Below are 21,201 nucleotides of genomic sequence, written 5' to 3' on the forward strand. Positions count from 1 at the left end.
CTGACATTCCAGGGAAACCAATAATGAATCAAGGATTGGAACTCACTAAAGTTAACGTAAACAAGAAAAAGTATTAGAAAAGATAATGACACTAAAGACTGACAAATCCCCATGACCAGATGGTTTCTACCCCAGGTTTTAAAGGAAGTAGGTGAGGAAATTGTGGATGCTTCAGCTATAATCTTCCAAAGCTCTCTCGATTCAGGAACTGTCCCTTTAGATTGGAAAATTGCAAATGTAAGTCCTTAATCTAAGAAAGGTAAGAGAGAGAAACCAGGAAATTACAGACCTGTTAGTCTAACATCTGTTGTGGGGAAGCTATTGGAATCTATTAAGGAAAGTGATCGAGCACTTAGAGAAATTTGAGCTGATTAGAGAGAACATGGATTTATAAAGGGTAAGTCATGTCCAACGAACCCAATTGAATTTTTTTGAGGAAGTAGCTAAAGTAGTGGACAGGAGAATGTCTATGGACGTAGTTTATATGGACTTCCAGAAGGCATTTGATACGGTTCCATATAAGAGACTAATAGCTAAAATTAAAGCTCATGGAATTGAAGGCAAATTATTGACCTGGCTAGGAGATTGGTTAGGCGGTAGAAGACAGAGAGTAGGGATAATGGGCATGTACTCGAATTGGAAGGAAGTGATGTCACACAAGGATCTGTGCCAGGGCCTCAACTGTTTACTATATTTATTAATGACTTAGATAACACCATAGAGAGCCATATATCCAAGTTTGCGGATGACACAAAGATTGGTGTCATAGTAAGTAGTGTAGACGGGAGCATAAAATTACAAAGAGACATTGATAGATTGAGTGGGCAAAACTGTGGCAGATGAATTTCAGCATAGGATAGATTCCGGTATTTTAAAATGGTGAAAAGCTAGGAACAGTGAAGGTCTGAAAAGATTTAGGGGTCCATGTACACAGATCACTAAAATGTAGCAGTCAGGTACAAAAAAAAATCAAAAAGGCGAATGGAATGTTAGCTTTTATAACTAAAGGGCTAGAATATAAAGGGGAGGAAGTTTTGCTACAGCTATACAAAGCTCTGGTGAAACCACATCAGGAGTACTGTGTACAGTTCTGGATACCACACCGTAGAAAGGATATATTGGCCTTAGAAGGAGTGCAGCGCAAATTCACCAAAATGTTACCACGGCTCCAAGGGTTAGATTGTGAGGAGAGATTACATAAACCAGGCTTGTACTCCCGGAAATAAAGAAGGTTAAGGGGTGATTTGATTGAGATTTTCAGGATTTTGAAAGGCACTGATAGGTTAGAGAGAGAGAGAGAAACTTTTTATGCTGGTGGGGGAGTCTAGGACATGGGGACATAAACTTAAAATCAGAGCCAGGCCATTCAGGAGAGAAGTTAGGAAACATTTCTTCACACAAAGGGTGGTAGAAATGTGGAAGTCTCTCCCACAAAAAGCAGTAGATTCTAGCCCAATTAATAATTTTAAATCTGAGATCGATAGATTTTTGCTAGCCAAGGGTATTAAAGGGACATGGAGCCAAGGCGGGTGGGTGAAGTTCGCATATGGATCAGCCACGATCTCATTGAATGGCTGAACAGGCTCGAGGGGCTAAATGGCCTACTCCTGTTCCTATGTGTATGGTTGTGTTATTTTTTCCCTTCATCCATTCTGTTCCTTTTTAAACGCTATTCAGTTGTAATCTCTTCCAGATCTGATGAAGAGTCCATACGCAAAATGTTTTATCTTTTCCCTGCACAGATGCTGCCTGACCTGCTGAGTGTTTCCAGCATTTTCTGTTTCTGTGGCAAGAGAATGTAGATTCTGCAGCAGGCTGTCTGGGCTATAGAAGGCACCCAGCCACCAAAGGACAGAGGATGCAGATTCACCCAAGGCATTGGTGCAGAAACACAAGGCCACGTTGAGTGCCAAACACCAGAATCATTGTAATGGATCTTATCCCAAAGTTGCTATATTGCCAGTGAATATTAGATATTATGGATGCATATCACCATTAATTTCTAGGACATGAATTTCAGATAAGAGAAATATGTTCCACTTGCTAAACAACCTATACAAGATAATGTTTACATTTTATCCTATAATCACTCAATTAATGGCTGTTAGAAATAAAAAATATCTCCTAATATGTCACTCATTCTTCACAGAAGCCATGGGTGAGCTGCTGTGCCATTTTATCTCAGTTCTAGTCCTTTTTCAGAAATCCCCTACTTGTCCAGTATTTGGCTCTCACTCTTTGCTTGCCAACTATATTGATCACAAGTACACTGAGCTGGAGCCAAATGTGGAGCAAGGCACAGCCACAACCAAAATGTAGAAAAAAATGGGAAAAGGGTGGGGTGGGGAAGAAATTCCTTGCTAAACGTTATGCAGTAGTTCCTTCAATCCTGGTATTGCAGAGCACTAGAGGTCCTGATTACCAGAATTGACACAAAACAGCCTCAGGGATTACAGAACTTACCTGGAATGAGTGAATACTTTTGTTTTACTTAGTTGTTACAGCTGTTAGAAACAACTCCCCAGTGGTTCAGTGAGTAAATGCTATGCATGATGTGGTATTAAGCTGTACAGATCAAGAAGATTCCAAATATAATTCCTGGTCTGTGTGGAGATATCTGTTCTTAGCCAGGGTTCCCACTACTGATCATTATTCAGCAATCTACTACCAGAAAGTGCACAAGTGTGGATGTTGGATGAGATGTGAATCAACCTCCGGTGTAATGCCCTCCATAGTTGAACAGCCTGCCAACACACACTATCTGGGTTTATATTTGAAGAATGTATACAGAATACATGTACAGGAACCACTTTTTAATTATACCGAACTAGAGAGCAAAAGAGTGAAGAAAATAAACACTATGCCTTTGCTAATGTTACCTTCTTTTTCCTCCGGATTCCATTTCCCTCCATCTTGATCGTTCACAGACTCCATGCCACTTTTCAGCATTTTCTCAAGAGTATATAACTGCTGCAGCTCCTTGTGGAGCACACTTTCAAGCTCTTTATTTTGTTTCAAAAATTCTTTGAACATATTCAAACTGTTCAAGTGCTTGAAAAGAACAAAACAATAAATGATTAGATACAGTAATCATCAACGTAAATCTATTTGTGTAGAGTTTCCGCTTTGGACGCAATCGGGAAATTGTGCCCAAAATGCACTCGAAATTGTGCATGTTAGGTTACATTTCAAGTTTCTGCTAAAATGCATTTGTGTAATCACAAATGTAAAATCTTCCATGAATCAATGCAATTGGGCAGCAAAATAGAATGTAATCATTTTTTTCTTCTTTGCATTAAAAAGAATTCATTGATGTATTAAGAGTGGTAACCTAGTGCAGTTTTATTAGTACAGCTGAAAATTGGTTTATCACAAAAAATAAGCATTTTTAGTAAGTGCTGGTCCTGCACCTGTAAATTTTAAATCACTGAAAATTACTTAAAAAAACTATACTGAACCATTGGTGTACACTAGTCAGTTTCTTAGTAAATTAAATATTTTTTTGATATGTAAATACTTTTAAAACATGCCTACTGGTGCCTGTTCGCCTAAGAAAACATGCGCAATTTGAAGAGCCTTCCCCATTCTGCGCAATCAGCGGAAATACGCAATGTCGACCTGGGGGCGTGACCAGTTTTGTGGGCGGGGCCTGATTGAATTTTAAACCAGCGGAAAACATTGCAGAAATTCCTAAAGTAAGTGGTTTTGGGCATAACTCACAACTTACCTTTAAAATTCCCAGATCTTTTGCGCTGGTTCGGCCGATTCCGCTCAGATTGCTCAGATATTACTGGCGTAAACAAGCGGAAACTCTACCCCATCATATAGATCTGAGCTGATGCACTCAGACATCCGCAAATAAAATAATATTTTTGTTAACAACTTGGTATTGCTAGGATCATTTCTTTAAAACCATGAATGTAAAATTACTCTACCTGTGCAGGGAAAGCCTCTTGTTCCTCCAGTGCGAGACACAGCTCCTGCACCCATTCTCTAATCAGTTCTAATTCAACAACGAAGATCTCGCCAGCATTGATCTCCTCATCTGTAACCTCCAATGCAGTATCCATTGCATCAGTTCCTGTTATCTGAACTTGCCAGTTGGATGATGTAATCTATTGGTCCAACAGCAGAATCTGTCTCAAATTATGCATGACACTAAACATAACTGTTATTTTCCATTAGTACACATTATGTTGTGCACACTTAATCTTTAGTATTAATCATATTGTGAACATGCAGTTCAAAATGGCACAAGCAGAGATCTAAAAGCAAGTTGATATTTGACCTTGCAGAAAAGTCAGCCACATTTCATAGAATCACAGAAATTTACGGCATAGAAGGAGGCCATTCAGCCATCATGTCTGTGCCGTCTGGAAAAGAGCTCTCCAACCTAATCCCACTTTCTAGCACTTGGTCCATAGCCTTGTAGGTTGCGGCACTTCAAGTGCATATCCATGTACTTTTTAAAATGAGTTGAGGGTTTCTCCCTCTACCACCCTTTCAGACAGTGAGTTCCAGACCCCTACTACCCTCTGGGTGAAAAAATTTCTCCTCAACTCCCCTCTAATCCTTCTACCAATTACTTTAAATCTATGCCCCCTGGTTATTGACCTCTCTGCTAAGGGAAATAGGTCCTTCCTATCCACTCTATCTACCCCCTCAATTTTATTTAATCCCGCTTCAGCCTCCTCTGTTCCAAAGAAAACAACCCCAGCTATCCAATCTTTCCCCATAGCTAAAATTCTCCAGTCCTGGCAACATCCTCATAAATCTCTTCTGTACCCTCTCTGGTGCATTCACATCTTTCCTGTAATGTGGTGACCAGAACTGTACGCAGTACTCAAGCTGTGGCCTAACTAGTGTTTTATACAGTTCTAGCATAATCTCCCTGCTCTTATATTCTGTGCCTCGGCTAATAAAGGAAAGTATTCCATGTGCCTTTTTAACCATCTTATCTACCTGTCCTGCTACCTTCAGGGATCTGTGGGCATGCACTCCAAGGTGCCTCGCTTCCTCTACACCTCTCAGTATTCTCCCATTTATTGTGTACTCCCTTGCCTTGTTTGCCCTCCCCAAATGCATTACCTCACACTTCTCTGGATTGAATTCCATTTACCACTTTTCTGCCCATTGATATCTTCCTGCAGTCTACAGCTTTCCTCCTCACTATCAACCACATAGCCAATTTTTGTATCATCTGCAAACTTCTTAATCATGCTCCCTACATTTAAGTCTAAATCATTAATATATACCACAAAAAGCAAGGGACCTAGTACTGAGCCTTACGGAACCCCATTTACGCAACCTGTCCTCATAGTTTAACCCTGTAAATCTGCGCTGTACCCCCTCCAAGGCCAATATATCCTTCCTGAGGTGCGGTGCCCAGAACTGAACGCAATACTCCAGATTGGGTCTGACCAAGGTTCTATACAACTGAAACATAACTTTCTCCCTTTTGTATTCCAGCCCCTTTGAGATAAAGGCCAACATTCCATTAATCTTTTTGATTACGTTTTGTACCTGTGCACTAGCTTTTAGTGATTTCCGTATCTGAACACCTGGAGGCAGGCTGGGCCACTGGGATAGACCAGAAACATGAAGCGAACAATTGGGAGGCAAGCTGATGCTAGAGCATTGGATTGGATGCTCAGAGTCATAGTGGGTGTTTACAGAACCAGTAGCTGAGCGATTTTGCAACATTGCTGGAATATCCCATGGCAACCGTCTAGTTTTGATTTTGGCAATCCAATTGGCTACTGTTAACCACGTGGCTGATGTGCTACACGGTTAGCACTGACCAATCAAAATGGAAATAAGGGTTCTACAATCATATATTTGTTCATTTGCACTGGCACAAAACTTTTTAAAAGCAAAATGACTTATATTTACAATTGCAGGATTTATAAATGCAATTATATGTATTTATAATTGATACATTTTAATATGCATATAGTTGTATAAATTTCTATAATTACGTATTTTTAATTTGTATACATTATATATAAATAGAATATATGTAACATATTATGCATGTTTCTCATGCTCATTTATTATTTCTAATTATTTTGTAATCAGTGCCACAAACAGGTGGCAAACATGTAGATTCATTTAACTGCAATAAGTGTGCAACACACATTTATTTATTTAGGTTGCATACACAAATTTATTTTTGTACTGAGGTATGCAAGAACACAAATCTATCTATTGTTTATTTACTCATTCTTTATCACTGGGCCATGCCACAAGAGATCAACTAATAATTTTTACAAATTAATTGTCCTTTGTATTTTTCTTCACTTTACAACTCAGATGCTTGAAGCAAACGTGGTTCTGAGGTTCAGCCATTATGGCAGGCACTGGCTTTATAAGTAATCTTAAAGTAATATTACAATAATTGTTACAAAAACAAAAAAAAATGTTTCACAAAAAGTATTTATATTAGTTACCTCTTGTATCATTTTGCTTGCTGTTTTTGCTTCAGGGATGTGTTGAAATTCCTGTAGAAGTACAAGGATCTTCTGTCTATGGTTATCTAACCATTCTGCAGACACACTCATTTCAACAGAATGCATCAGATCATTGCGACATTTAATGACCTGGACATAAACATCAGAATCACAAATGAACATTCAGTGTTTCTGCATCCGATAGAACACACCAATGTGCCTCCAGCTACATAAAGTTCACAATCAATGACATAACTAGACTTTTAAATCGGGGTGAATTTTAGATCTAAATTTGAGTGAACAATACTTGAAGAAATAGTAGTGTATATCATAAAATGCATGAGACTCATTTTTAGATATTCAAGTGCAGATCATCACTCTACAAATATATCAGTAGAAACAGAATTGTTAAGTAGGAGAAGGGACCCCTAAGAGGGGACAGTGAATTAGTAGAAATTGGCAGGGATACTTAACGAGTACTTTACTTCAGTGTTTACAAAAAAGGACATTGTGGAGAAGGTAAATCCTGAATTATTTAAAAGTGGGATGAGAAATATCATAATAATCAAAAGGAAAGTATTAGAGAAGTTAGTTAAACTAAAAGAAGACAAAGTGTTAGGACCGGAATCGGGAAAGTGGAGCTGAGATAGAAGATCAACCCTGATCTTGTTGAATGCCAGAGCAGGCTCAAGGGGTCGTACGGCCTACTCCTGCTGCTATTTCTTATGACCTGATGGGATACATCTAAGGATTCTGCGGGGAGAATACAGAGGTCCTAGAAATTATACTTCAAGGTTCTATTGAGTGGATATGTGCCAGAGGACTGCAGAGTGACCGAAGCAATTCCTATCTTCAAAAAGAGAGAAAGAGCTAACATGGGTAATTAAAGGCTGGTTCATTTATCTTCTGTGATAGGGAAAATTTTGGAATTTTCAAATTAAAAAGATGAAATCAATAAATGTCAGGATGAAGAGAAAATAAATTAGAAGCAGCCAACACGGATTTCAGAAAGGAAGATCATGTTTGACGAACCTGATAAGCATTCTTTCAGGAGGTGACAGATATGGTGCATGGAGGAAACGCAGTAGATGTGGTCTACATGGATTTTCAGAAAGCTTTTAACAAGGCACAACACAGGAGACTACTGGAGATGATTTAAGATCATGGAATTAAGGGAGGGTAGCAAACTGGATTAAAACCTGGTCAGATGGGAGGAAACAGAGAGTAGGAGTTAAGGACAGTTTCTCAGAGCGGTCAGCAGTGGGTAGCAGTGTCCCACAGGAATCTGTTCTGGGACTGCTTTTTTCACTGTGTGTATCAATGATTTAGATAAAAGGCTAGAGAGAGTGGTGTTCAAATTTGCAGATAATACTAAAATAGGAGGTATAAAATAATTCTGAGGACCAAAGAAAGCTGCAAGGAGATACTGATAAGGTGGTGGAATGGGCAAAAAAGTGGCAGATGGAATTCAACGTCAGCTAATGTGATGTGGCATGTTTTGTTAAAAAAAAGTAAGAATTATGCTTTGAATGGGAGAAGCTGGATGATGTGGGAGAGCAGAGGGGTTAGGGTTCAGGTTCACAGGACATTAAAAGCAGCTCCTCAAGTGGATAAGAACATAAAGATAGCTAATGGAATACTGTATTTTATGGCAAGAGGTTATAGACTATAAAAGTTTAAAAGTCGAGATATAATGGTGAATCATTATAAAACCTTAGTAAGACCACAGTCGGAATACTGAGTGCAGTTTTGCAGCGCTGCATTATAGAAAGGAGGTTGAGATTATAAAAAGGGTACAGCGCAGATTCACTGGGATGCTGCCTGGAATGAGGTAATACAAATACAAAGAAAGATTTGAAAAACTGGGGCTGTTTTCATTAGAACAGAGGAGATTATGGGGTGATTCGATAGAAGTGTTTAAAATTATGACGGAATGTCGACAGAAATAGACTCTTTCCAGCGATTGTGGATCTAGAACAAGGGGACATAGATTTTAGGCTGATTTATGACTGAAAGCAGGAGAAACCTTTTTACAAAAAGGGTTGTAAGGCTGTGGATTGCATTACTGGAATTACTGATTGAAGCAGAGGCCACATTAACATTTAAGAACAGGTTAGATAGGTAGTTGAAAGAAAGGGGAATAAAGGGATATGGGAGAGCGGGCATTCGAGATTAGGACTACAGTTTACGTGTAGGATAAAAACCAAAACGGACTAGATGGACCAAACGGCCTGTTCCCGTATTGTAATTTCCATGTCAACACTCAAATTTATAGTGATTACAACTTAGATTTCTGTAGTGCTGCTCACATACAGGAAGACTTTACATTTAGGTGGACAAAACTGTGGTGCCAAGCAGGAGGGGAAGAGGCAAAATGGAAAGGTTTAGGATCTGGGGATCCAAAAGTGCAGTAGAAGATAAGGGTTTGAAGAGATATTTGAAACCAGGAGGGAGGTGACAAGGCGGAATGAGCTGGGCAGTGAGTTGCAGAAGGCAGGAGCATAGACCATACTGCACATTCTAATCATCCATATCCAATATGAAACCCACTCACGATAAACAGAGAGCAAATGTAAAACTGTCTCACTAACAACAGTGTATTTTCTAAAATTATACTTCAAAATTCCCCCAGTAGCTTACAGAGTAAATGCATCACCTGGTTGGTACTGAATGAGATAGATCAGAAAGAGCTCACAATTAATTTCCAGTTTGTGCTGAGCACAGTCAGGCTGGCAGTAGGGGTGCTACAATTGCCTCAGTGCAGCGAGATCTGGGAGGGGGGAAGGGAAGCATGCTACTGATCGCTTTCCAGTGAAAATAGCCATGTGTGGACATCAAGTGATGCTTGGTTGGGATATCTCCCACAGACAAATAGCCAGCAAACACTTATTCTAGACGCAAATGAAAAATGGCTGAGGTATCAGAAGGCTGCCAGCACCCATTGATCCATACCTGAGTCAGTACTGTCAGGAGAAGGGGGCAAAAAAATAGACAAGACAATACTTCTTTAAAAAAAGGAAGCAACTTGCAGGCAAAAATATCACCTCGGCATTAAGATGACTGTTATAAGCTATTTGACGTTTGCTGTCATGCTTCATGATATCAGCTGAACCTTTAATAAGACTATTAGCTCCTAATTACATTCCTATAATTAAAGCATTTGGAGAAAAGACAAGGAAATGGGATTAAAAAGATGAGTTGTCACGGATAACAAAAGTGAGGGAGCAGGCTGATCGCCCGAATGGACTACTCTTGTTCCCAATTACTCCAGACTGTGTGTTGATAGCCATAGCAAAATCAAATAGATAAATAAATAAAAACATATAGTCGGGGGGGGGAACATTGTGGTGGGAACCAAAATCCATCACTGATTTAGATGCTGGGCATTAGCCTCAACAAACCTTTTAGAGTTTGATTCCACCAAGACTAAACTGCTCATATAGCTAAGGTTTAAAAATAATCACAAATCTTAGCAGAAACAAATATTGATATACCTTCTGACATAAAATACACAGAAGCATAGAAATTGAAGTACAAAAGGATGCCATTAGTCCATCATGTCTGTCCCAGCTCTTCAACTGGACCTATCCACTATAATCCCATTTCCCTGCCCTTTCCCCCTCTCCTTTTCTGAGAAGGAAAGGAGGTATATTAGATGCATACAGAAACAGGCAAATTCCCCAAACAAAAGCAAAATACTGCGGATGCTGGAAATCTGAAATAGAAACAGAAAAAGCTGGAGAAGCTCAGCAAGTGAGGCAGCATCTGTGGAGAAAGAAACAGAGTTAATGTTTCAGGTCGAAGACCTTTTGTCAGAACTGGAAGATGTTAAAGAGTTAAAGTTTATGAGCAAGTACAGAGCCAGGGAGAGGCAGGAGAAGGAGGCGAGGGGAGAAAAGAACAAAAGGGAAGATCTGTGATAGGGTAGAGGACAAAAGTGATTAAATGACAAAAGGGATGATGGTGCAAGGCAAGGAAGGTGATAATGGGACAGGTTAAGAAACAAAAGATGGGTCTGGAGTAGCTGTAAATGGCAACAACAGAACCATTACCAGCACCTGCTGTCCGAAAAAACAGGAGCAGTGGTTATGATCTGAAGTTACTGAAATCATGGGTGAGTCCGGAAGGTTGTAACCGGGAGGCAATAACATAACTGGAATTGCAAAAAAGACTCAGCCCAATGGCAAGTACCTTCCACCTGTCAACAAACACCTTCTCATTTCAAGTGATTCAAATCAATAACTTGCCCATATAATTGTAAACAATTTTACAACACCAAGTTACAGTCCAGCAATTTTATTTTAAATTCACAAGCTTTCGGAGGCTTCCTCCTTCCTCAGGTGAACGTTGTTGGAAATGAAATCGCATTTATAAATCACAGAACAATGCTTGGTGATTACAGACAGTTTTTTCAACTGCCCGTTGCCAAGACAATCAGTGTGCAGACAGACAGGTGTTACCTACAAGGTCTCCGAATATACAAACCGCCAAAAAAAAAAGAGATAGAGAGGTAGAAACATAGAAAAGACAGCAACTGACCCGTTATATTAAAAACAGATAACATTTGTTCGCTGGTGGGGTAACGTGTAGCGTGACATGAACCCAAGATCCCGGTTGAGGCCGTCCTCATGGGTGCGGAACTTGGCTATCAATTTCTGCTCGACGATTTTGCGTTGTCGTGTGTCTCGAAGGCCGCCTTGGAGTACGCTTACCCGAAGGTCGGTGGCTGAATGTCCTTGACTGCTGAAGTGTTCCCCGACTGGGAGGGAACCCTCCTGTTTGGTGATTGTTGCGCGGTGTCCGTTCATCCGTTGTCGCAGCGTCTGCATGGTCTCGCCAATGTACCATGCTCTGGGGCATCCTTTCCTGCCAAGTATGAGGTAGACAACGTTGGCCGAGTCACAGGAGTATGAACCATGCACCTGGTGGGTGGTGTCCTCTCGTGTGATGGTGGTATCTGTGTCGATGATCTGGCATGTCTTGCAGAGGTTACCGTGGCAGGGTTGTGTGGTGTCGTGGACGCTGTTCTCTTGAAAGCTAGGTAATTTGCTGCGAACGATGGTCTGTTTGAGGTTCGGTGGCTGTTTAAAGGCGAGTAGTGGAGGTGTGGGGATGGCGATAGCGAGGTGTTCGTCGTCATTGATGACATGTTGAAGGCTGCGGAGAACATGGCGTAGTTTCTCCGCTCCGGGGAAGTACTGGACGACAAAGGGTACTCTGTTGGTTGCGTCCCGTGTTAGTCTCCTGAGGAGGTCTATGAGATTTTTCGCTGTGGCCCGTCGGAACTGTCGATCGATGAGTCGAGTGTCATATCCCGTTCTTACTAGGGCGTCTTTCAGCGTCTGTAGGTGTCCATCGCGTTCCTCCTCGTCTGAGCAGACCCTGTGTATTCGCAGGGCCTGTCCATAGGGGATGGCCTCTTTGACGTGGTTAGGGTGGAAGCTGGAAAAGTGGAGCATTGTGAGGTTGTCCGTGGGCTTGCGGTAGAGTGAGGTGCTGAGGTGCCCGTCTTTGATGGAGATTCGTGTGTCCAAGAAAGAAACTGATTCTGAGGAGTAGTCCATGGTGAGCTTGATGGTGGGATGGAACTTGTTGATGTTATCGTGTAGTCTCTTTAGTGATTCCTCGCCGTGGGTCCATAGAAAGAAAATGTCGTCTATGTATCTGGTGTATAGTGTTGGTTGGAGGTCCTGTGCAGCGAAGAAGTCCTGCTCGAACTTGTGCATGAAAATGTTGGCGTATTGGGGTGCGAATTTGGTCCCCATGGCTGTTCTGTGTGTTTGGGTAAAGAACTGGTTATCGAAGGTGAAGACGTTGTGATCCAGGATGAAGCGGATGAGTTGTAGGATGGCGTCTGGAGATTGGCTGTTGTTGGTGTTGAGTATTGATGCTGTCGCAGCGATGCCGTCATCGTGGGGGATACTGGTGTAGAGTGCCGAGACGTCCATCGTGGTGAGAAGTGTTCCTGGTTCAACTGGTCCGTGGGTACTGAGTTTTTGTAGGAAGTCTGTAGTGTTGCGACAGAAGCTGGGGGTTCCCTGTACGATGGGTTTCAGGATGCCCTCGATGTATCCAGAGAGATTCTCACACAGGGTTCCGTTGCCTGATACGATAGGACGTCCGGGTGTGTTGGCTTTGTGTATCTTTGGGAGGCAGTAGAAGTCTCCCACGCGGGGAGTACGTGGGATGAGAGTGCGTAGGATGCTTTGAAGGTCTGGATCGAAGGTCTTGATCAGTTTGTTGACCTGGTGGGTGTGTTCTTTGGTCGGATCTGCGGGTAACCGTCTGTAGTGTTCCTGGTTGTCCAGTTGTCGGTATGCTTCTTTGCAATAGTTCGTTCTGTTCTGTATGACGATGGCTCCTCCTTTGTCCGCTGGTTTGATGACGATGTTGCGGTTGGTCTTGAGAGCGTTGATGGTGTCAAGACCAACCGCAACACGTGACAACTCATCTTTTTAATCCCATTTCCTTGTCTTTTCTCCAAATGCTTTAATTATAGGAATGTAATTAGGAGCTAATAGTCTTATTAAAGGTTCAGCTGATATCATGAAGCATGACAGCAAACGTCAAATAGCTTATAACAGTCATCTGAAGACACAACTGTCAACAACTGGAGGGGCAAAAGTGGGGGGGATGTACAACAGGCCAGAGTCGAAGGAACTGAGAGTTATGGAATGGGGAGAATTGTAGGGCTCGAGGAGGTTACAGAGTTGGAATAGGAAAAGTCATGAAGGGATTTAAACACGAGGCTGAGAATTATAAATCGGAGCACTGGGGCACTGGAAGCTAATGTAGTTCAGCAAGGACAGGACCAATGGGTGAGTGGGGGACCTGGTGCAGGACAGGATGAAACAAAAATGAAATAAAATAATAATCTTTCCAATAGTATTTCAAAGTGTTACCGTAATTACCTCAATTACTTTTTGCCGTTCAACAAAGTCAAACTGATCACAGAAATTAATAAGATTTAAAAGAGCTGCCACATCACATTTTTCTGGCCCCCGTGTGTGAGCCTGTCCACGAGGCATGTAGACCTACGGAAAACAAAATGTTGTGTATGCTTTAACCTAAACCAAAAGAAAATGCACCAAATTTCTATTTTTCAATTTAAATACAAAGTATACATTAATAATTCAGGTATGATATGTCCATATAGAGGTCTTAAGGTTCAAACTATTTATACCATTGCTTGTATATAAAAAGGATACATACGTACACGAGCACTGGCGAGGTAGCCCTTTTTGGTAAAGGAAAGAATATTTCTCACTAAGGCAATTTTAACTGCACAATATAATGGACAATAGTTTTCTGAGGGATGCATTTTCCATGAACAAAAAAGGCCCATTTGCCGACACTAACATTTTTTCATGAAGTAGCAGTGTTAATCATACTACTGAGCCTAGTAGGAAAAGTAGATTATAAATTTAAGATTTTATATTATAAATATATTTTAGCCTTTTAAAAAGATGTGCAAATTTGAGTATCGTATTGACATCTTTTAAGTTAAATTACGTAATGGATAGACAATATTTAGCTCAGAAAACTTTAATTGGGACGATGCATTGAAAAGTAGTGAGTTCTAGGAATTTTATGCATTAATAAAAATTAGTTTAAATCAAGTTGACAGCTATGCAGAGTTGAAAAGTTCAACACTTGTCATTATGGAATCATTAAACTTCCCCACTCAATGCACTGTTCACTTTTCCTCCACAATTGCTACAATAATCTTTTTCTACCTTTTGATACCAAAGAGACAGTATTTTTTTCAGATAATGGTGGGCTGGGTGAGGTATGAAACGCTCTCTCTGGGATCAATTACATAAATTTATGGTAAACTTGACTACTCATTAGGAGTGATCCTTTCCTATTCTAAATGAAGAGTGTGTGCATGTGATGAAGTTTAGAAACATGCTTAATAATAATTTCATAAGTGAAAGAAAAGCAAACAGAATTTTAAAAATATTCATCTGCAAAAACTGAACAGGAAAAATAACTAGAAGTGTGTGACTAAATATTTTAGTCAAAACTGAAATATTACTCCACCCCATCCCTTTTCCATTCATGATGACTGGTTGTCAATGTGATGCCGCAGGTGGATCACAAAGGGAAGCCCACCACTTGTACATTAGAATGATATTACATCTGATGTTAGGAGATGCAATGTTATCAAAATAGTCTTCATACTCTGAAACAAGATCACAGAAATATTTTTAGAAAAACCTAGGTAATTAAAACATATTATATATCGTTAACTCCGAGAACAGAAGGGCATTTCTACACCCCGATTTTAAAAATTCAAGATTAAAATATCCGAGGTTGGTGTTTAAGTACACTGCTTGGAGTACAGTAGTCAGAACTTTACTCTGCATTTTGCCCATGTGGCTCATGACATGCGAGTGCTTGATACAAACAGGCCTAGAATTTCGATCGTGCCAGAAAAAGGGCGTACAGGGAGCAGGGCACCTGCAAGAGTTGTCCCAGGCAGCACATAATATTTGTATTGCAATCTCATTATAATGAATCAGGCGTGCAGCCAGCGTTATTCACTGGCTGCATGCCTGTTTGGGGGGGGCTGGAAATAGGGTGCCTCTGACACCACATAAAGGCAGCCAGCACCTCTTAAAAGGGAGATGCACTCTGGCTGCAAACAAGAGGAAAACACTTCTGAGCACAGAAATGGCTAAGCAAGTACTGAGAGGGCACCACGGTTTTCCAATGTTGTCTTGGAGGCCCTAGTGTAGGCAATAGATGGGAGGAGGGAGATACTGTTCCCACGAGGATATAAAAAGCCCTCCAGGCATCTGCGCCGCTACAGTGGGAAGAGGTTGCAGAGCCTAGCTCTCAGGACATAGCTGCAATGCCACAAAAAGTTCAACAGCCTCACCAGTGTTGTCACGGTAAGAACTGCCCTCACTTACTCTCTGCTCACACCTCCAAGCTCACTACTCACAATACTCCCATTCCCTGCTTCCGTTCACTCTCCTAAAATCACTGTACCACACTTCACTCTACCACCTCCTTCTCATACTCACACTCACGACTATTGCAACTCTCACTTCCCCACATCATATACCAACTATTCAACCATGACATGATGCGCTGCCTGTGGTCGCAAATCAGCTGGACATTGAGGGGGTGGAATTCCTTTCAATTCAGAAAGATGCCAGGCTGGTGACAGGGAGCATGCAAGGAAATGTGAGTGCAGTCTTTGGCACCTTGCACCTTATGGAAGCCTGCGATGTGGGCAAAGCCTAGTGCTTTCTCGTCCTGCTTTGCTCTGCCCATAGGAAAGGAGATGTCGGTATTCCTCCTTGTGTAGAGAGCCTCAGTGACCTCCGTGATACAGCAGTGTACTGTGAACTGTAAGATGCTGTTGATGTTACCGGCTGCAGCGTGGAAGGAGCCCAGGGCATAAATGTTAAGGGTCACGGTGACCTTGACAGCCACAGGCAATGCTGTCCATGTCCTGGTTTGAAGATCGAGTTGGGGCTGCAGCAGGTGATATAGCTCGGTGATAGCCTGCTTGCTGAAGCAAAGGCGCCTCAGGCATGGCACTGGGGCATACCAATATAAGAAAAGGGTCCTCCAACAATCGCAGGACTCTAATTTGAATATATTATTCAGTGGTTTCCATAGTTCTGGCGTGCACCCTGGACTCCTACAGAGCACCCAAGTCCAGCTCGGAATGACCGCACTCTTCCTGCCCGCTATACTTAACGCTTAGGCGCTCATTTAGTGCTTGAAAAATGGGTGCGGCATGATCAAATTTCTAGGCCTGTGCTCTAACATTCTCTAGCACTTATGGGCATAATCACCAAAACAAAAAATAAATGTTCTAATGCTGTGCATTTCTCTGTCATGTCTGTTACACATTTATAGAAAATCATCTTTGCAGTTTGTACATTAAAGAAAATATCTTTACTTTGTAAGCTGAAAGGGTATTTCAGTGTTCAAATGGTATTACTATTACACAGATTAAATAAACATTAGAAAAAAGAAAGTGTGACCTTAATGGTCCCTTCATACTACAGTTCTTTGCCTTGCAATGGTGCAAAAACTACGGTATAACTAGGGAGTAAAGCTGTTGATCTTACAGCTCATGAAATTCTGGCAAGCTCCTTGAGAAAATCATTCAACTGAAATACAAACATCTTTTGTGTCTTTTAAAGTATATGTTAATTGGCTGCACTATTTGCATTTGAGAGATACATTTTAAAATTTCCTTCATTACACGTGGTAGTGTTAGGGGATCATATAGTCAGGGGGATAGATACTGTTCTCTGCAGCAGCGACCGGGAGTCCCGAAGGTTGTGTTGCCTGTCCAGTGCCAGGGTTAAGGACATCGCTGGAGAAGAACTTGAAGCAGGAGAGGGAGGATCCAATTGTCGTGGTCCATGTAGAAACCAATGACAAAGGTAAAACTGGAAATGAGGTTCTGCTGAGGGATTTTGAGAAGCTAGAGTCCAAATTAAAAAGCAGAACCTCAAAAGATAATAATCTCTGGATTACTACCTGAGTTACGCGCAATTTGTCATAGGGACAAACAGATTAGATGGTTAAATGCATGGCTGAAAGAGTCGTGTGGGAAGCAGGGGTTTCAATTCATGGGGCACTGGCACCAGTATGGGGGAAAGAGGGAGCTGTTCTGTTGGGATGGGCTCCACTAAACCGGGCTGGGACCAGTGTCCTGACGAATCAAATAAAAGGCAATAAATAGGGCTTTAATCCAATAAGAGGGGTGGAGGGTTCAGGCAAGGGTAAATTTGTAAGTTCAAAGAGAAAAGTCAAGGCTGTAGAGCAGAGTTGCGATCTGGGTAAAAATAAGCAGAGTGTGTCAGGAAGGGACAGAGAATTTAACAAAGGTAATAGGGCATTAGTGACTCAGGTCACATAGGGAAAAATAGTAAAAAGTTAAAATTAAAGGCGCTATATCTGAATGCATGAACCATTCGTAACAAGACAGATGAACTAATGGCACAAATCAAGATAATTGGGTTTGATCTAGTAGCCGTTACTAAGGAGTGGTTGCAGGGTGACCAAGGTTGGGAACTAAATATTGCAGGGTACTTGACTTTTAGTAAAGATAGGCAAAATAGAAAAGGAGGTGGGGGGGTAGCCCTGATAATAAAGGGTGAGATAATGGCAGTAGTGAGAAAGGATCTTAGTTAAAAAATCAGGATGTAGAATCAATATGGGTGGAGCTAAGAAATAACAAGGGGCAGAAAACATTGGTGGGAATAATTCATTGGCCTCCTAACAGTAGTTACAGTATTGGACAGAGTATAAAACAGGAAACTAGTGGAGCATGCAACAAGGGTAATGCAACAATCGTGGGGGACTTTAATCTTCATATAGACTGGGCAAACCAAATTGGCAAAAGTAATTTAGAGGACGAGTTCATGGAATGCATTCGAGACAGTTTTCTAGAACAATATGTCAAGGAACCAACTAGGGAACGGGCTATTTTAGATCTAGTATTGTGTAATGAGACAGAGTTAATTAATAATCTTACAGTTAAGGATCCTCTGGGGATATGATAGACTTTCATATTGAGTTTGAGAGTGATGTAGTTAAGTCCAAAACTAGGGTCTTAAATTTAAACAAAGCTAATTACATAGGTATATGGGACGAGTTAGCTAAGGTAGATTGGGAAATTAGATTAAAAGATATGATGGTAGAAAAGCGAACATTTAAAAAAATAATTCATAATTCTCAACAAATATACATTCCCTTGAGGAATAAAAACTCCATGGGAAAAGTGATCCAACCGTGGCTAACTAGAGAAGTTAAAGATAGTATTAGATTACAAGAAGAGGCTTACAATGTTGCCAAAAAGAGTGGTAAGACTGAGGATTGGAAGGGTTTTAGAAATCAGCAAAGGATGACCAAGAAATTGATAAAGAGGGAGAAAATTGAATATGAAAGTAAACTGGCAAGAAATATAAAAAGAGATTGTAAGAGCCTCTAAAATATACAAAAAGGAAGAGATTAGCGAAAGTAAACGTGGGTCCCTTAGAGGCTGAGACAGGAGAAATTATAATACTGAATAAGGAAATGACAGAGACGTTAAACAAATATTTTATATCTGTCTTCACAGTAGAAGCCACAAAAAACAGTGGGGAACCAAGGGTCTAATGAGAATGAGCAAATTAAAGTAATTAAGATTAGTAAAGAAAAAGTACTGGAGAAATTAATGGGACTAAAAGCCGACAAATCCCCTGGACCGGTTGGCCCACATCCTTGGGTTTTAAAAGAAGTAGCTGCAGAGATAGTGGATGCATTGGTTTTGATCTTCCAGAATTCCATAGATTCTAGAACGATCCCCGTGGATTGGAAGGTAGCAAATGTAAGTCCGCTATTCAAGAAAGGGAGAGAGAAAACAGGGAACTACAGGCCAATTAGCCTGACATCAATAGTAGGGAAAATGCTAGAATCTATTATTAAGGATGTAGTAACAGGACACTTAGAAAATCATAATATGATTAGGCAGAGTCAACTTGGTTTTATGAAAAGGAAATCATGTTTAACAAATCTATTAGAGTTTTTTGAGAGTGTAACTAGCAGGGTAGATAAGGGGGAAAACCAGTGGATGTGATATATTTGGATTTTCAAATGGCATTCGATAAGGTGCCACACAAGATTAGGGCTCATGGGATTGGGGGTAATATATTAGCATGGAGTGAGGATTGGAAAGTAGAGGGCAGGAACGAACGGGTCGTTTTAGGATTGGCAGGTTGTAACTAGTGGGGTGCCGCAAGGATAAGTGCTTGGGCCTCAGCTGTTTACAACATATATCAATGCAGAGGGGACCGAGTGTAATGTATCCAAGTTTGCTGACGATACAGAGCTAGGTGGGAAAGTAATCTGTGAGGAGGACGCAAAGAGGCTGAAAAAGGGATATAGACAGGTTAAGTGAGTGGGCGAGAAGGTGATAGATGGAGCATAATGTGGGGAAATGTGAAATTATCCACTTTGGTAGGAAAATAGAAAAGCAGAATTTTTTTTTAAAAAGGTGAGAGACTAAGAAATGTCGGTAGTCAGAGGGATTTGGGTACCCTTGTACACGAATCTCAGAAAGTTAACATGCATGTACAGCAAGCAATTAGGAAGGCAAATGGTATGTTAGCCTTTACTGCAAGTGGGTTGGAATATAACAGTAAGGAGGTCTTGCTGCAATTATACAGGGCTCTGGTGAGACTGCACCTGGAGTACTGTGTACAGTTTTGGTCTCCTTACCTAAGGAAGAATATACCTGCCTTAGTGGGGGTGCAACGAATCATAGAAAGGTTACAGTTGGGAACGAAGCCATTCGGCCCATCGAGTCCACACCGGCTCTATGCAAGAGCAATCCAGCTAGTCCTGCTCCTTCGCCCTATCCCTGTAGCCCTGCAAATTATTTTACCTTCAAGTACTTACCCAGTTCCCTTTTGAAGGCCATGATTGAATCTGCCTCCATCACCCCCTCGAAGGTTCATTAGATTGATTCCTGGGATGAGAGGGTTGTCCTATGAGGAGAGATTGAGTAAAATGGGCCTATATTCTCTGGAGTTTAGAAGAATGAGAGGTGATCTCACTGAAACATATAAAATTCTTAGAGGGCTTGACAGGGTAGATGTTGAGAGGCTGTTTCCCCTGGCTGGAGAGTCGAAACTAGGGGTCATAATCTCAAGATAAGGGGTCGGCCATTTTGGACCAAGATGGGGGAACATTTCTTCACAGGATTGTGAATCTTTGGAATTCTCTACCCCAGAGGGCTGTGGATGCTCAGTTGTTGAGTATATTCAAGACTGAGATCGATAAATTTTTGGACACTAAGGGAATCAAGGGATATGGGGATAGGGCAGGAAAGTGGAGTTGAGGTAGAAGATCAGCCATAATCTTATTGAATAGCTTAGCAGGGTCGAGGGGCCATATGACCTACTCCTGCTCCAATTTCTTATGTTTATGTTCTTACAGTCAATCTTCAAAGGATTTTGAAAGTATATCTTCGGAAGTCCAAGGCCAGTTTATCAGTCCTTCTGAAGCAATGAGACAGCAAGTTCAAAGGGAGCTCCAAGAATAGATAACAGCCAACTTCCCAGGAAGGTAATGGTCAGGGCCATGTTTCAGGTCTAGTTATACATTGCGTATTAGCACAGGAAACATAATTGCTCACTATTTTCTATATACCATAAAGCAATAGTTAGGTTTGTCTATTACTGTAAATCTGTTTTTTTTGCAATTGTTTGCTTATCTATTATTAATAAATTTGTTCTGTGGTCCATAGCCTAAGCCACAGTTTTTTTTTATTCGTTCATGGGATGTGGGCGTCGCTGGCAAGGCCAGCATTTATTGCCCATCCCTAATTGCCGTTGAGAAGGTGGTGGTGAGCCGCCTTCTTGAACCGCTGCAGTCCGTGTGGTGAAGGTTCTCTCACAGTGCTGTTAGGAAGGGAGTGCCAGGATTTTGACCCAGCGACAATGAAGGAACGGCAAAGTATTTCCAAGTCAGGATGGCATGTGACATGGAGGGGAACGTGCAGGTGGTGTTGTTCCCATGTGCCTGCTGCTCTTGTCCTTCTAGGTGGTAGAGGTCGAGGGTTTGGGAGGTGCTGTCGAAGAAGACTTGGCGAGTTGCTGCAGTGCATCCTGTGGATGGTACACATTGCAGCCACGGTGCGCCGGTGGTGAAGGGAGTGAATGTTTAGGGTGGTGGATGGGGTGCCAATCAAGCAGGCTGCTTTGTCCTGGATGGTGTCAAGCTTCTTGAGTGT

At 41.3% G+C, this 21,201-nt stretch overlaps 1 protein-coding gene across 2 annotated transcripts in view; it reads right to left on the reverse strand.

Moving 5' to 3' along the window:
* LOC137327254 (uncharacterized protein CXorf38-like) overlaps positions 1 to 21,201 on the reverse strand; it is a 75,454-nt gene that overhangs the window by 37,468 nt on the left and 16,785 nt on the right. The window contains exons 3-6 of one of the 2 annotated variants that reach the window (XM_067992882.1): positions 13,361 to 13,483; positions 6,450 to 6,599; positions 3,936 to 4,115; positions 2,880 to 3,051 (exon numbers count right to left, since the gene is read on the reverse strand). In XM_067992882.1, the coding sequence (XP_067848983.1) occupies positions 2,880 to 3,051; positions 3,936 to 4,115; positions 6,450 to 6,599; positions 13,361 to 13,483 (625 nt within the window). The remainder of the gene's footprint in view (positions 1 to 2,879; positions 3,052 to 3,935; positions 4,116 to 6,449; positions 6,600 to 13,360; positions 13,484 to 21,201) is intronic. The other variant, XM_067992883.1, reaches the window with a different exon arrangement.

This window comes from Heptranchias perlo, chromosome 11 (genome assembly GCF_035084215.1).
Source record: "Heptranchias perlo isolate sHepPer1 chromosome 11, sHepPer1.hap1, whole genome shotgun sequence".
Classification (NCBI taxonomy): Eukaryota; Metazoa; Chordata; class Chondrichthyes; order Hexanchiformes; family Hexanchidae; genus Heptranchias; species Heptranchias perlo.